Source organism: Colossoma macropomum, unplaced genomic scaffold, assembly GCF_904425465.1.
Source record: "Colossoma macropomum unplaced genomic scaffold, Colossoma_macropomum, whole genome shotgun sequence".
In the NCBI taxonomy this organism is placed as follows: domain Eukaryota; kingdom Metazoa; phylum Chordata; class Actinopteri; order Characiformes; family Serrasalmidae; genus Colossoma; species Colossoma macropomum.
The window spans coordinates 55,013,445-55,027,331 of record NW_023494792.1 but is presented as its reverse complement, the minus strand read 5'-3'; the positions used below and the strand labels follow the sequence as shown (position 1 = coordinate 55,027,331).

The following is a 13,887-nucleotide window of genomic DNA, read 5'->3' as shown; positions in this document are numbered from 1 at the left end:
AGTGTGATGAGAAACACACCAACATACAGGAGACTGACTTCAGAGAGAGGAAACACTCCAGTGTAATACAACATTAATGCTGCACCTGCAGAGAGCTGATCCACACACTGATAACCATCACACACACACATTTGTCTTACATGACTAGTGAGGACTTCCATTGATTTATATTAAATTTTTACTGTTGCCAAGTAATACTAAATCTAACACTAATCCTGACCTCAGTATTCAAAAGCTGATTTTTCTGCTATTTTAGCTTTTCCAAAAAAAAGAAGCAATGTGTGTTTTAAACAACACGTGCCTAAGAGAGAACCAGTAAAATGTTCTCACTTGTGCAAAAATGTCATGTTGTTCTGTCATTGTGAGGACATGTAGTCCTCACAAGGATAGCAAGAAGTGCAAACACACACACACAGACGCACACACACTGCTCTGAGTTAAAATACATATACACAGGAACACTACTTGGTCAGTTTTAACAGTATAAATAAATAAATTTAAAGATGTTATTAGACTGAACTGAGGAACAGGATGCTTTTTAATTATGTTGTAATATGAGAAAGAAAGAACATGATAATAATCGAGAAGAATCACAGATCACTCCAGACTTTTATAAAAGTAATATATTTTTCATGATAATTCAATGTCCTTTTCCCCTGTAATTTAGTTTATATCATTCTTACACATTCTTACAGATCGAATCAGTGTAATACATTTTATTTTCCACAAGGTGGCAGCAGAGGATTATCATCATCATCATCAATCGATCATTACTGTAAACTCTGAGCTTAAAGCTGTGAAGTGCATTTTCACTTTCACTGAGCTGAGGTCACCGCTGGTGTCCTAATATGACTCTCGTGTTCGCTCAGACATAAAATAATAATAAAAAATAAATTATTAATAATAACAAGGTACATTCAACATTTTTAAATATTCATATCACTTTCATCAATATCATCAATCATCATCACATCCATACAATTAAAAATCAGTGTCTAATCAGGAAACCAAAAGAAAACGATGTGACTTCTTCTAAGTTTAGATTGTAATTAAAAGTGTGCTGTCATAGATTTCCACCCCATAATAAATAACATTAACTACAATTTAATGCTAAATTAATGCCATTAATTATCATCATCATCCTCAATAGAAGTCATGAAAAAGAACAAATAAACTAGAATCAAAAACTCATTAATAATGTCTTTAAACAGGTGTGTCCTGTTCATGACTCAGTCCTTGTGATTGTTAGATGCTTAACTGAAGTTCATGTTTTCCCTTCCTTCATTAATTCACTTTGAAACATGATCACGATTAAAAGAAGACGAGAACAAATTAAGAAATCGCGATCACGGATTAAAAAAGACAATCACGAAATAAAGAAACTATTAAAAGAAAACGAGAGAACGAATTGTTAATCGTGGGAATGAATTAAAAAATCGTGACCACAAAGAAAAGTAAACATGCATACGAATCACAACACGTTCACTCAAAATAGTTTTTATTTTTACCTCTGTCCCCTCCGGGGCTCCGTAGGGCTTCGCTTCTTAAGGGGGCGAGTCAACACATTTAACTGACAAATAGGTAAACGAGAGGAAGCGAACTGACAGAACAGAAAGACCGAGATCAGCGATAAACATCTCGAAACTGACTTCTAACATAAACTGGAAGCTCTTTTACCTTCAGTCTGTGTTAATCTGTGTGTTTTAGCTCTGAGTGTTCCAGTGGCCTGGATATTGATTGGTCAGCTGTAGGGGCGTGGCTAGGTCAGAGCTATTGAGCTATAACTATATTTTATGATTTTGTAGTCAGTGGCTCATTTACTCTCCATATGAGAGAATCTGCTAAATGTGTGTGTTTAGTGTTTTGAGAATGTGAATGTGAGAATTTGGGAGCTTTGACACCGTGTCCTGAGGTGTGTAAGCAATCAAGAAAAACTGTAAATACAATCAAATGGAATAATTATAAGTGCTGGCCCTGATAATAATGTGGATTATTGTCCTGAGTGGATATTTAGTATCAGAGCTGTTCTGCCTCAGTCTGGAGTCTGAGTTTACTCCTGTTCAACATGGTCTGAGTTTACTTTTAAAAAAGAGAGAAAATGCAGAAACAATTCAAGATACCTGAATACATGAGTTGTGGCCTATTAAGTACAGCTCACCGTCAACATCCTGTATATCCAGAGCTCTTGTGTTACAGCAGTGACTTTTGGATTATAGGATATAGTTCTATTCTAGATCCTCTTCTTAGAGACACTGAGCTTCTGGAAAATCAAGGTTTACATTCTGAATGATGAGGAGCTCATGTTGAGGAAACAGTGGCTTATCAGCAGGTAAACTAGCAGCACATTTAGTAGCAGCTTTAAAACATTAGCTTGACTTTAATGCTAACTGAGTTAACAAGTTTTCTACACTGTACAACAAATTACTTCTTGGGTAAATATTTTATTGTGTTGTCACAACAAAACAATTTATTTAGTACTTGATGAAAGAACAAGGAAATATAGTCTGAGTTCACTTACATTATGTCATACTGGTGAACAATGAAAAGCTGCTCTACTCAAAGATGAGGTGATGATGTCATTTCCCATGAAAATGTTGCTTTGTACCAAATAAATGCCCTGTCAAATAACACTATTGCTTTTGTTGTCACAACAGAGCGATTCAAGTTTGATTATTTGAATGAACAAGCAAATAAAACCGGGAACCTAATATATCCTTAAAAAGCAGTAAATGTTTCAAACTGAACTGATGAACCTTTTTTTTTCTTTGCAGTGCAGCTTAAACATTAGTAATCTGCATTTTATTATTTCTCAATAAACAGTTATAAGCAGCTGCTTGATTTTGAAGCAAATATTCATAATAGAAGCTGTTATACAAAATTATTTACAGTGAAACATCACTTCCTCCTCACTGTTTCTGACTGATAAATGCTGAACAGTCTCTTCTGACCAGAACATTTTTCAGTTCCTTATCTTCAGAAATTATATACAATGACAATGAAGAGCCCTTTAACTGCAGACCTTCAATCCAAAACAATCATTTCCTCACATTGTAATTAAAACTGAATGCTTTTGGCAACAAATCAATCATTTATCCTAAAACCTTTTAAATGATGACCTTTATCACACCGGACATAAAATGTTTTCATGAAGATAAAAAGTTAGATAAAGAGGTCCAAGAAGATAATCATAAATCATAAATAATAATATAATCAATTTGATGGACTAAAATAATGAGATGAGATATTTGGGGGTGTTTAACCCACTGTCTCCCATTTATACTCTAGGAAAATATAATTGTGGTCTATAATAATGTCATTTCTTGCGTCTAAAGAGGTTTGAGTGTAGTTTCCTGAGGAAAGACACTGGCTGTGCGCTCTCAGTCACATGATTCATCTCTGTCTGAGGTTCTGTCTGAGGCTCCACCTCCACATCCTCATAGTCTGTAAAACAAGTACATTAAACCTTTTAAAATATTATACACATCTTTCCTACAGTTAATATATTCCCAAAAAGCCCAAAAGAGGAAAACAGACCATAGAGCATTATGTAAGTTTGTTTAACAGGTTGGCTGCAACTCACATAAAGTTATTCTTTAAAGGTTTCTTTTAAATATTTATCAAAACTCCACCATAAAGCTAAGACGTTCCATGTGTAGAAGAAGCTACACTTTTATCTCTCCTCCATCCTGTCCAGCAGTGATGACATCATCATAGTTATCTAGTGTGTCCACTAAACCAACATGGAAAGATAAATTACAATCAAAAGAAACCAAGCTGGTGTTTTTACTGTGTTGAAGCTTCTGTGTAATTTTTTCCTACATTAAGAAAATTCTGACCTGTCATAATGTTGGAGTTTGATTCAGTGGTAACAGCATCATCATAGTTATCTGTCATGTCTTCTGTCAAAATGTGGAGATAAATGTCATTAAATCAGCATCAGTATCATCAGTGACTGTGTACATGTTTGAGATTACAGTATTGTTACATTACAAGTCAAACCTGTTACAACAGCTGAGCTCTGATCATCAGTGATGACATCATCATAATTCTCTGCTGCGTCCTCTACACCAAAACACAGATATTTAAAGGATATAAAATTACATTTTACACAGGTGTATTAGTCAGGTGTTTCAGACATAATTAGAGAATGTAGGATTTTATGACATTATGTTACCATTGATTACGTTGTTATATTTGAATTCCATATTTCCATATATATATATATATATATATATATATATGTATTATTTTAAAAAACTGACAATATGTCAAAATTTCATGATGAATGGAGCAACTGAAATGGTCCAAATTTACCTTGAAAAAAATTCTCCATTTACTTCCATTAAAAGTTAAGAGTTACAAGGTTTTGCTCCGACAGCAGTGATGTCTTGTGGCCACCAAAACACTCTCCTGTCCTTATGTATGTGTAGACCACTGCTGTAAGGGTCAGTAAATGTCACACACAGAGATGAGACACTGGATGCAAGTGCAAAATGAGGATTTAGTCCAGAAAGGTAGAACACAAGCACAGTAGCAGGATAAACCAAAAAAGAAGCAAAGAAGGGAAACAAGTAAACAAAAACTCTATAAGGGCTATAAGGCTCAGTGATCTGCTAAGAGGCACAAGACTTCACAATTGAGGTAAGAAAGCTGGAGTTTTAATAGCAGAGATGAAATGAGAAACAGGTGGAGGGCGGAGCCGAGCGAGGGAGAGAGAAGGCCTCAAATGGTTCAGAAAGTCATTACAAGTACAGACTGTTAGATTATTTTATTTTCACAGCATTTGTAATGTTTTTTAATCTCTACTTAATTTCTATTTCTAAACTAAAACCCCAAAACAGAAACACACCTGCTACACTCTCAGAGATCTGTCCAGCAGTGATGACATCATCATAGTTCTCTGCTGTGTCCTCTTTTGCTGATTCACCTAAATCAAATAAAAGCAGACTGACTTTACAAACAGTGCAGTCATATTTTTACATTGTGGTTTAATGTAAAGAAAAAATCAATCACGTGATTAATTAATAAAATAGCTGAATCAAGGATTGAGCAGGGAAATACTTATTAAGTGTCAGGTTTAGTAGGTGAGTTTGAGCTGGGCCACTGTATGACTATACAGTGCTGGACACCAGATCTCGAGTACTGAAACTGAAAAGCTCTACTTTACACCATGGCTAAAGAGCTTTACTGAGCCTGTTGACTGAGAAACTTTACACCACAGTTAAGGAGTTTTTCTAGGCCAGCCAACTAAGAAACTTTACACCACAGCTAATGTGTTTTTATGAGACTTTATTCTGTGATTTGGGGATTTTTTTCCTCACCAGCCAGGGAACTGTGTGAGTGTTTGTGTGTGTATATGCGTATGTGTGTGTGTGTGTATATGTGTGTGCGCGTGTGTGTGTGTGATAAGCTTTTTTTTTATTTTTGATTTGTGTTTTTTTTTTTACTGTTGTGCAGCATCTTTGAGTTTGAAAAAGACACCATATAAATTAAACACATTATTAATGATTATTTATTACAAATCAAATAATATAATTTACCCATTGGCTTAAAACTCACACTCAAAGTTTAGTAGGTTCTCCACAAAGTAGAGCCATTAGCACTCAAGTACATTTTGCGTGGGCCATTAGGATGGAGGAACTTGCATTAATAACGTTTATGGATAAATTTAGATTATGAAATGAGGAACATTCATTTTATCAGGTAGGCTGTGGATGACCACACTCAGAAAAACAGTATTAGTGCTTTGTTACAGTGGAATTTCATCATCAGTGATATTGTGTAAATAGGACAAAGCAGCAGAGTCCAGTATGAGACTGGATCACTGTGTTAGAGTGATGAATAACGGTGCTGCCTCCTCTTGGCAAAAACACGCTGCTCAAAAACAAACACACACTGGTTCACTCGCTCACTGACTGACTGACTGATTGACTGACTTACTAGCTCACAGTCTTCATCCAAATAGTTTTAATTAACTTCCTTTAATATCTAATTTCCTACATTTTTCTGAAATGGTTCAATTGTGGACCTACATATTTGTCAATCAATTAGTCTCTCACTCATTCACCTGACCACTCATTAGGTCAGTCACTAATCATTTGGCCACTCTCTTGTTCATTCACTCATTTACTTGCTTACTCCCTCAATCACTTGGTCAACTGGCCATACTGACTCACTTGATCAATCACTTGGTCACCCAAGTCACTCACTCATCACTCACTTATCACTTGGTCACTCATTCGGCCACTTGGCCACTTAGTCACTCAATCTGTCACTCAGTCACTTGGTCACCTACTTGATCAGTCATTTTATCACTTGGTAACTCATTCAATACTTGGTCACTCAATCACTCAGTCAGCAGACTCTCTCGGTCACTCATTCGCTTGTTAGTTCACTTCATTACTGACTCATTCAATTACTCACATGTTTAATCACTAGGTTGCTCACTTGGTGATTCATTTGCTTACACGGTCACTTGTTCACTCACTCGGTCCCTTGCTCATTCAGATGGTCAGTCACTTGATCACTAACCTAATCACTCACTTTTTCAGCCACTTAATCAGTCACTCTACCACTCATTTAATCAATTTTACTCATCACTTGGTCACTCTCACCTTGTCATGTAGACAATCACTCAGTAAGTCACTCAGTCACACACTGACTCAGTCACTAACTCATTTATTTACTCACTTAATCAATCACTAACTTAATCACTCATTCAGTCACTGTCACTCATTCATTCGGTCACTCACTCTGTCACAAACTCTGTTGGTCACTCATTCGGACACTAACTCACTCGCCCACTTGTTTATTCACTTGTCATTCAGTCAGTCACTTACGGATTGATGGGCTCGCTCTCTCAGTGACTCCGACAAACACCTACACACACACACACACACACACACACACACACACACACACGCACACACACACACAGTGTGTCTTTCCTGCTCTCTCCATTTCCATCCTCTCCCCTCTCTCTCTCTCTCCCTCTCTCTCTCGCTCTCTTTCTCTCTCTCTCACACACACACACCTGCAGCTGTGTGGTTTCTCTGTATGTACAAAAATGGAAGTTTTACAGGAATTACACAGTTTAACTTCAGCTGCCTAATAGATGCTTATCAGCAGAATTAACACTACACTACATGTAGATCTACTCTAACTGCACATTTCATCTAATATACACTAAACTCTCATTTGGCTGATATCTTTAATTATTTTTTCTTGATTGCTGAAGTCAACTTAATCTTTATTATGTTCTTAGCAAAGCAACAGCTTATAGTTACAAATGCATTAACAAATTCTCATTGTTTTTATTCACTTTTCACACACTTTTCCAAAGCATTTAACACAAATCTCCCATAAAACAAAAAAATGTTCATTGGATTACTGTATAAAACAAAAGTGAAACGTACTCACAACTAATAAAAATGCTCTCATAGTTATATCTACCTTCAGCAACCATCTAAACTACATAGTCTACTATAGTTAACTGTTAAACTGATGATTGTAAATGTATATAAAGGAAACTGTTGGAAAGTTTTAATCAGATATTGTATTTTTTGCTATTTTCCATACTCACTGGAAAAGGTGAGAATACAGAAAAGCAACACTGACTCAAATAAAGACAAACCAGAGGCTGGAGACAGTATATGTCAGTAGAGGGATGTGAAATAGTCTGTTCTTGTGTAAAGGTGATTGTGTTGATTTAGGATTTGGGTTAGAATGTCTTCCACCTTCATAAGCCAAGATTGATGACATGGTTCATAAATGTTTGAATTTCACTGGAATTTTCAGTTCAGTATGATATTTATGCTAAGGCCTTCTGTTTGGGTGCCTCTGACACAGTCTATCCCACCACTGACAAATACTTAAGCCTGGCGATTGGAATATATATATATATATATATATATATATATATATATATATATATATATATATATATATATATATATACATACATACATGTGGGACTGTCCTCATTCCCTGAAGAACCACGCTGACTGCTCCTACAGGCAGCATGCTGGAGTCACCTGTGCAGGTCAGAGGAGCTTTTGACTCCATTCAAACCTCTTTTATTCCAGTGTTAATTGTCTGCAAGGCTGCACAGAAAACTGCAATGTTTCACTTTTGTTAATTTTACCTAGTGTAAGTCTGACATATCTAATGCTTAAATTGTAATAAGTTAGAATTAGAAGTGCCAGTTAACACCAACAGCTTCACTCTACTGAGCACATGTTCGTATTTTTTTCCTTGTATTTACAGGGATATCGTTACCTTCTACTGCTGCACCCACAACATCAACAACATCCACCACCACCGGTTGGTCTCTTAGGTCATTTTCCTAAATATTTCTAAATAGACTTTTCAGCACTTTACACAGTTTCTGTTTTTATTTTCAGTTGTTCAGCCAACGAAGAAACTCCTGAATGAAGAAACTCTTCGACCTATTTCACCCATCTATCCAGTGTCTCTCCTGGTACTGGGAGCAGTGCTCCTCCTGGCCTTAGTGCTTCTGGTTGTGCTGTTTTACCAGAACAGAGTGCTCAGGAGAGGTAGAGAGATTCAGAGATCATCTACAATCCACTTTCTGTACATTCTCTAAACATCATTAGTCCTTCAATCTGTCATCAGTCTTCTCTTCTACTGAACTGGCTCCATGTTTCTCTCTGTCTCCCTCACAGTGCTCTCTAAGAGGAGGCGTAAGACTCTGACTGAGGCAGTCTATGAGGAGATCGACCACAGATCCATCACTAAAGGAAATGACTCGACGCAAAGGGGTGAGTGATATGAAGAGTGTTCTATATGAGCCTTATTGGAATAAATTAAAGTATACTGACATTTAAGATCATAGAACACACACCACAGTGCATGCACATTTGCCCAGTAGTATTTCATTTCACATGTATTTTTAACAATACAAAACAGCAATGTTATTATCAGTATATTCTTAGTGTATTACAGTTTTTGTCAGTTGCTTGAACAATATTGTTCATTCAGAAATCATATTCTGAAAACAGTTAACATATTGTCACGCTTCCGGGTTCTCCTTCCTTGCCTAGCACGCTCCAGGACTCCATTTCCCATAATTTCAGTCCCTATGATGTCACCAATTCCTCCAATCACATGCAACTGCCTCGTTCTCAGTCACCTGAGTTTTAATGCAATTCACCTGTGTGTGTTTGTCTCAGACTTTAAATAGTCTTTGGTTTGCTCTCCTCATTGCGAGGTATTGCCATTTCCCTGGTTTACTGAGCGTTGTTATTCTGATTTCTTGACTTGTGTTTTTGAACACTTTGCCTGTTTTTTGGATTTTGCTTTTTGTCTTTGCCCTTTTGCTCTGGTTGCCTGTATGTTTTTGTCTTTTCTGGTTTTTGACTCTGGCCTGGTTTTTGGATTTCGATTTTGGATTTGCCCCATATATATATATATATATATAGTTTATGGGAATATACATTACATTGTACTGCAGTGTATTGCTGGTAAAACTTTCTTACAACTATACAATATATTTTAGGGTTTGATGGGAAAGTTTGCTTTTGGGTAATGAGATTAAAGTTTTGTGGAGGTTGGATCATTGTGTGAAGAAGGTGCATAGGTTTGACCAGCAAGAAAACCGCGGCTTTTCTTTTTTTTATTACATATCACACTAATATATAGTCCATGTACTGCTGTCTCATAGATGTAAATGTGAATGTCTCTGTTCCCACTGAAACACAAGGCAGTTTAGTAGTCTTTGTGTCTTAAGCTCCTCTCTGGTCTGTGCCTCGCTAATGCATCCTCTTTCACTTCACATAGATCATTTGTCCTTGCCATCCTGAATCCAAACAGAGGTCAATTTATACACAGAGCATCTATAAACGTTAATGTCTTAATTGTATCTTGCAGTTCATCTGTCTGGAACTCATAATGTTTCACTTTTAATGTTTCCACTCCTTTATTTTTTCCTTTAGTTTGTCATCAGTCTGTATATATTGAATATACATATATTCATCAGACACACCAAGATAAAGAATGAAGATTTTAGTGAAGACCTGCTGTCACTACTTTGTGAATACTTTGGTGTAGTTTTAAATTCACTGCTTTATGATGCACCTCCAAACAAAACTAGTATAATTATTAATTAGTATACATTTTAGAAGATGATCAAAAGATACAAAGAATTGAAATATTCAACATTGGCAGCAGTTACAGTAGCTCACTTTACCTGAGCACACGACTCCTACATCCTCCATGTGTCCACATTCATCTTCTCCACACAGCTGAAATCTGCAGTTCCACAGGGACGTCTCATTCCCCTCACACTCCACCTCATTCAGCCATATGGGTCCAGTTCCAGGTCCAAACCAGGCTGGTACCAGAGCACTCCGCACTGCAGCTGTCTGCAGACCACTTGTGCATCCTTAATATCCCACAAGTCATCACTCACTGTCCCCCATGAGCCGCTGTGGAAAACCTCCAGCCTTCCTGCACAGTTTCCCCCAGAGCCAACCAGCCTGATGGCTACATTAAAAGCCAAAACACACAAACTAAAATGTTAAAACAATCTCCTACATAACAATTTACAACAACAATGCTTCATTCTAACACATGATGGATGCAGTTATTTTCCTGAGAATTGCATAAATGGTCATTTTTGCATTAAATCAAAGTAGATCTGGTAACACTTGTTACTGTTTTAACACTTACCAGAGCAGGTGATTGAGAGCTGTTCTCTGGAGCTACAGTTGACTGCTTGTGCACTGCTGCAGTTCCCCAGATGAGCTTCACTCCCAGAACAATTGAAACCCATCACACACATGTGTCTGTGTTCAGGACTGGATGGAGAGGAGCTGGAGAAGCTGAACACAGAGCCACAGCCCAGCTGTCTGCAGACCACAGAGGCCTCAGACTCTCTCCAGGAGTCCAGCAGAACTCTCCTCCAGTCCTGCCTGAAGTACACCTCCACCTCCCCCTCACACTCCATCCCTCCAGACAACCACACTCGCCCCTCATGAATTGCCAGGGAGGAATCTGAAAAAGAAAATAATCACTAAATAAATAAATACACTTAAAATAAAATAAAACACCTTCTATTTGATGATGCAACAGATTGACACAGTCATTTTCTAACACATTGAAATTGCTTTAAAATGGAGTACAAAATTTTTGAGTGCTCACTATCACAGATGACTCCAGCATCCTGTTTATGAGAGCATGCAGTTCGACTCCATGATGAAATGGGACATTTTGACAGGTGTGTTTCGTTCCCCTGACAGTCAAACACGTCAGCCCAGATCCGGCCACTCCCCTCCCCAAACCAGTCTGACCCCAACACAGCCACAGCACTCCCACACTTCAGCTGACCACAGAGGACACTGGCAGCTTTCATATCCCAGCTTACATCACACACTGTGCCCCACTCACTGAGGTACTGGAGCTCCACTCGACCAGAACAGGAGTCAGAGCCATGCACCAGTCGTGCCCCTGTGCAGTTAAACGGCATTACAATTACAGGTAATAGAATGGCAAAATACCAATCACTCCTCATTTTACATGTAAACACTGAGACTCTAATACCTGTAAAACACATACTAATAATTTATTTTAATAAGAGGTCAATAATTTATAGTGACCAGAGCAAGTAAGTCCCACATCATTGTCATGTTCACATTTTGTTTTGAGTGAAGATCATATTGGACAGAGAGTAATCTCAAATTCATTCCCTCTACACTAAAGCTCCTCTGACCACACCTGACCCTCCCCTCTGCCAAAAGCTGCTGCTCCCAGCACCTCCACAAGAAGCCCACAGCCCAGCTCTCGACACACAACCTCTGCATCCTGCTGGTCAAAGTCAGCTTCACACACTGTGGACCAGGTCTCCCCATGAAGCACCTCCACTCTCCCAAAGCACAGATGAGGACCATCAGCAAGTCTGGACTTTCTGTGGCCTGTCATTATTTGACTGTTAATAGCATACAGAACATAGTACATTTACATATATTAGACACTTAGTATGAATTGATAAGAGTATATAACAGTGTAAGATGTATACTCCACAGACATACTTTTAAAATTCTTGAATTATTTTATATGAGTGAAGCTCAGAGTATTTAGATAAGATATTAGCTTTCATCATTCATCTTTGTCTAGAGGTATTTAAGGTTGAGCTCTAAGATGGACAGAGATGGAAGCCAAGTTCACTATTGAAGAGATTAAAGTTGCCAGATGGAATTAGCTTCATATGTGTCCTGATACTCTGACTAATAAAATTAACTGACTATAAGGACATGATGACATCAACCTGAGTCTCTGCCCAAATATTATTCAGTTTGTATGTGGAAGAACATCACAGAGCAGGTAAATGGTGGAGCTGTTTTGTCATCCATTAATTTTTCCTACATGATTTCCATTAAAGTGAACGGATGTCATTTTAAATGTTTAGATCTGACTGTACAGTTTGAGGTTTGGACACAACACTGAAAATTTAAAACTGACTTTTTATTTTTATTTCATCAAAGAACTGAACTATGAAAAATCAAAAATTTTAATATATTTTAAGTGTATTTTAAGAGCTAAAGTGACAATAATTATTGTTTATAACTATTTGATGAAAGTTGTTTTTCAGGATTGATGCAACCTACCTAAGCAGGTGACTCCAACATCTTGATCATGAGATTTACAGTATTGACCATAATATGAAAGAAAGTAACAGCTGTTCAGTGTAGACTCTGATCCAGTACACCGCACTGATCCCAGCAATATTGGTCCTGATCCTGGACCAAACGTAGGAATACCCTGAGCATCTCCACAGCCCAGCTCTCTACACACCTCTGCAGCATCTGTCATACCCCACTCCTTATCACACACTGTTCCCCACTGATCATTACAATACACCTCCACTCTCCCAGCACAGTCTCACACTGACTGTACAACAGAGAGAGAGAGAGAGAGAGAGAGAGAGAGAGAGAGAGAGAGAGAGAGAGAGAGAGTTTATGGTTTAATGTTATAATACCAAAAAACCAAAATACATTTTTAATTACATTTCTATTAGTAAAAATTATTTGTAGTTTTATGTTTTAATAATTTTAAAAATATAAGATTGTTTGCAGTCAGGCAATTACATTAATAGAACAAATAAGCCAAAATTGTTATTTCCATAAAAGCATAAAATAATCAAATAAAATAATCACTTTCATTTCCTTTTTTTGGCAAATGAGATGCGTGAGTGTGAAAAGCCTTTTTAACGTTCAGTTAAAAGTAAAGAGGGAGACAGATGGAGAGAGACAGAGAGAGACAATGACGGAGACATAGAGAGAAGAACAGACAGAAATAAATTTAAAAAAAGAGAGAAAGAAAAGAAAGTTTATTGTTTGTACTAAATATTATAATTGCATATTTAATTACATTTCTAGCAGTAATATATTTTTTTATTTTCAACGCTTTAATGACTTTCATTGACCATGAGTAAAAAGAATAGAAAGAAGATACAGAAAAAAATAATAAAAAGTTGAAACATTTTCATCCGTTAGATTTCTTTAGAGTTCTTAAACACTTAAAATGTTCTTCACACTCATTCTTTTCTTTTTCATATAAGGTTGTTTAGGGAATCAAAAAAGTGTTCTATGGCATCACTTGAGGATTCCTTGGTCACACTTGATCCACACACACAATGTAAGTTGATACGCATATTACATGTAGTATGATGAAAAAATGATGAATTAATCTGAATGTATACATTATACTGGCATAGAGTGAGTACTTACCAGCTGTGGTGAGTGTGATTGTGGAGGACAGAAGAATGAGAGCCACACAGCTGTCCATCTTCCTCTGACCTGCACACACAGTATGTTCGTCTCAGCAGCAGAACAAGCTTCAGCGCTGATAAACAGAACTCCACCTCCGTCT

The 13,887-nt window shown here is 37.1% G+C and overlaps 1 protein-coding gene across 1 annotated transcript in view; it reads right to left on the bottom strand.

Annotated features, from left to right (window-relative positions):
• Positions 1-13,887, bottom strand: part of LOC118811229 (deleted in malignant brain tumors 1 protein-like) — a gene marked incomplete at its 3' end in the record, with an annotated part of 42,197 nt that overhangs the window by 7,725 nt on the left and 20,585 nt on the right. Inside the window, 6 exon segments of the mRNA XM_036575388.1 lie at positions 10,208-10,366; positions 10,369-10,503; positions 10,690-10,764; positions 10,858-11,013; positions 11,161-11,466; positions 13,746-13,814. Coding sequence (XP_036431281.1) covers positions 10,208-10,366; positions 10,369-10,503; positions 10,690-10,764; positions 10,858-11,013; positions 11,161-11,466; positions 13,746-13,814 — 900 coding nt within the window.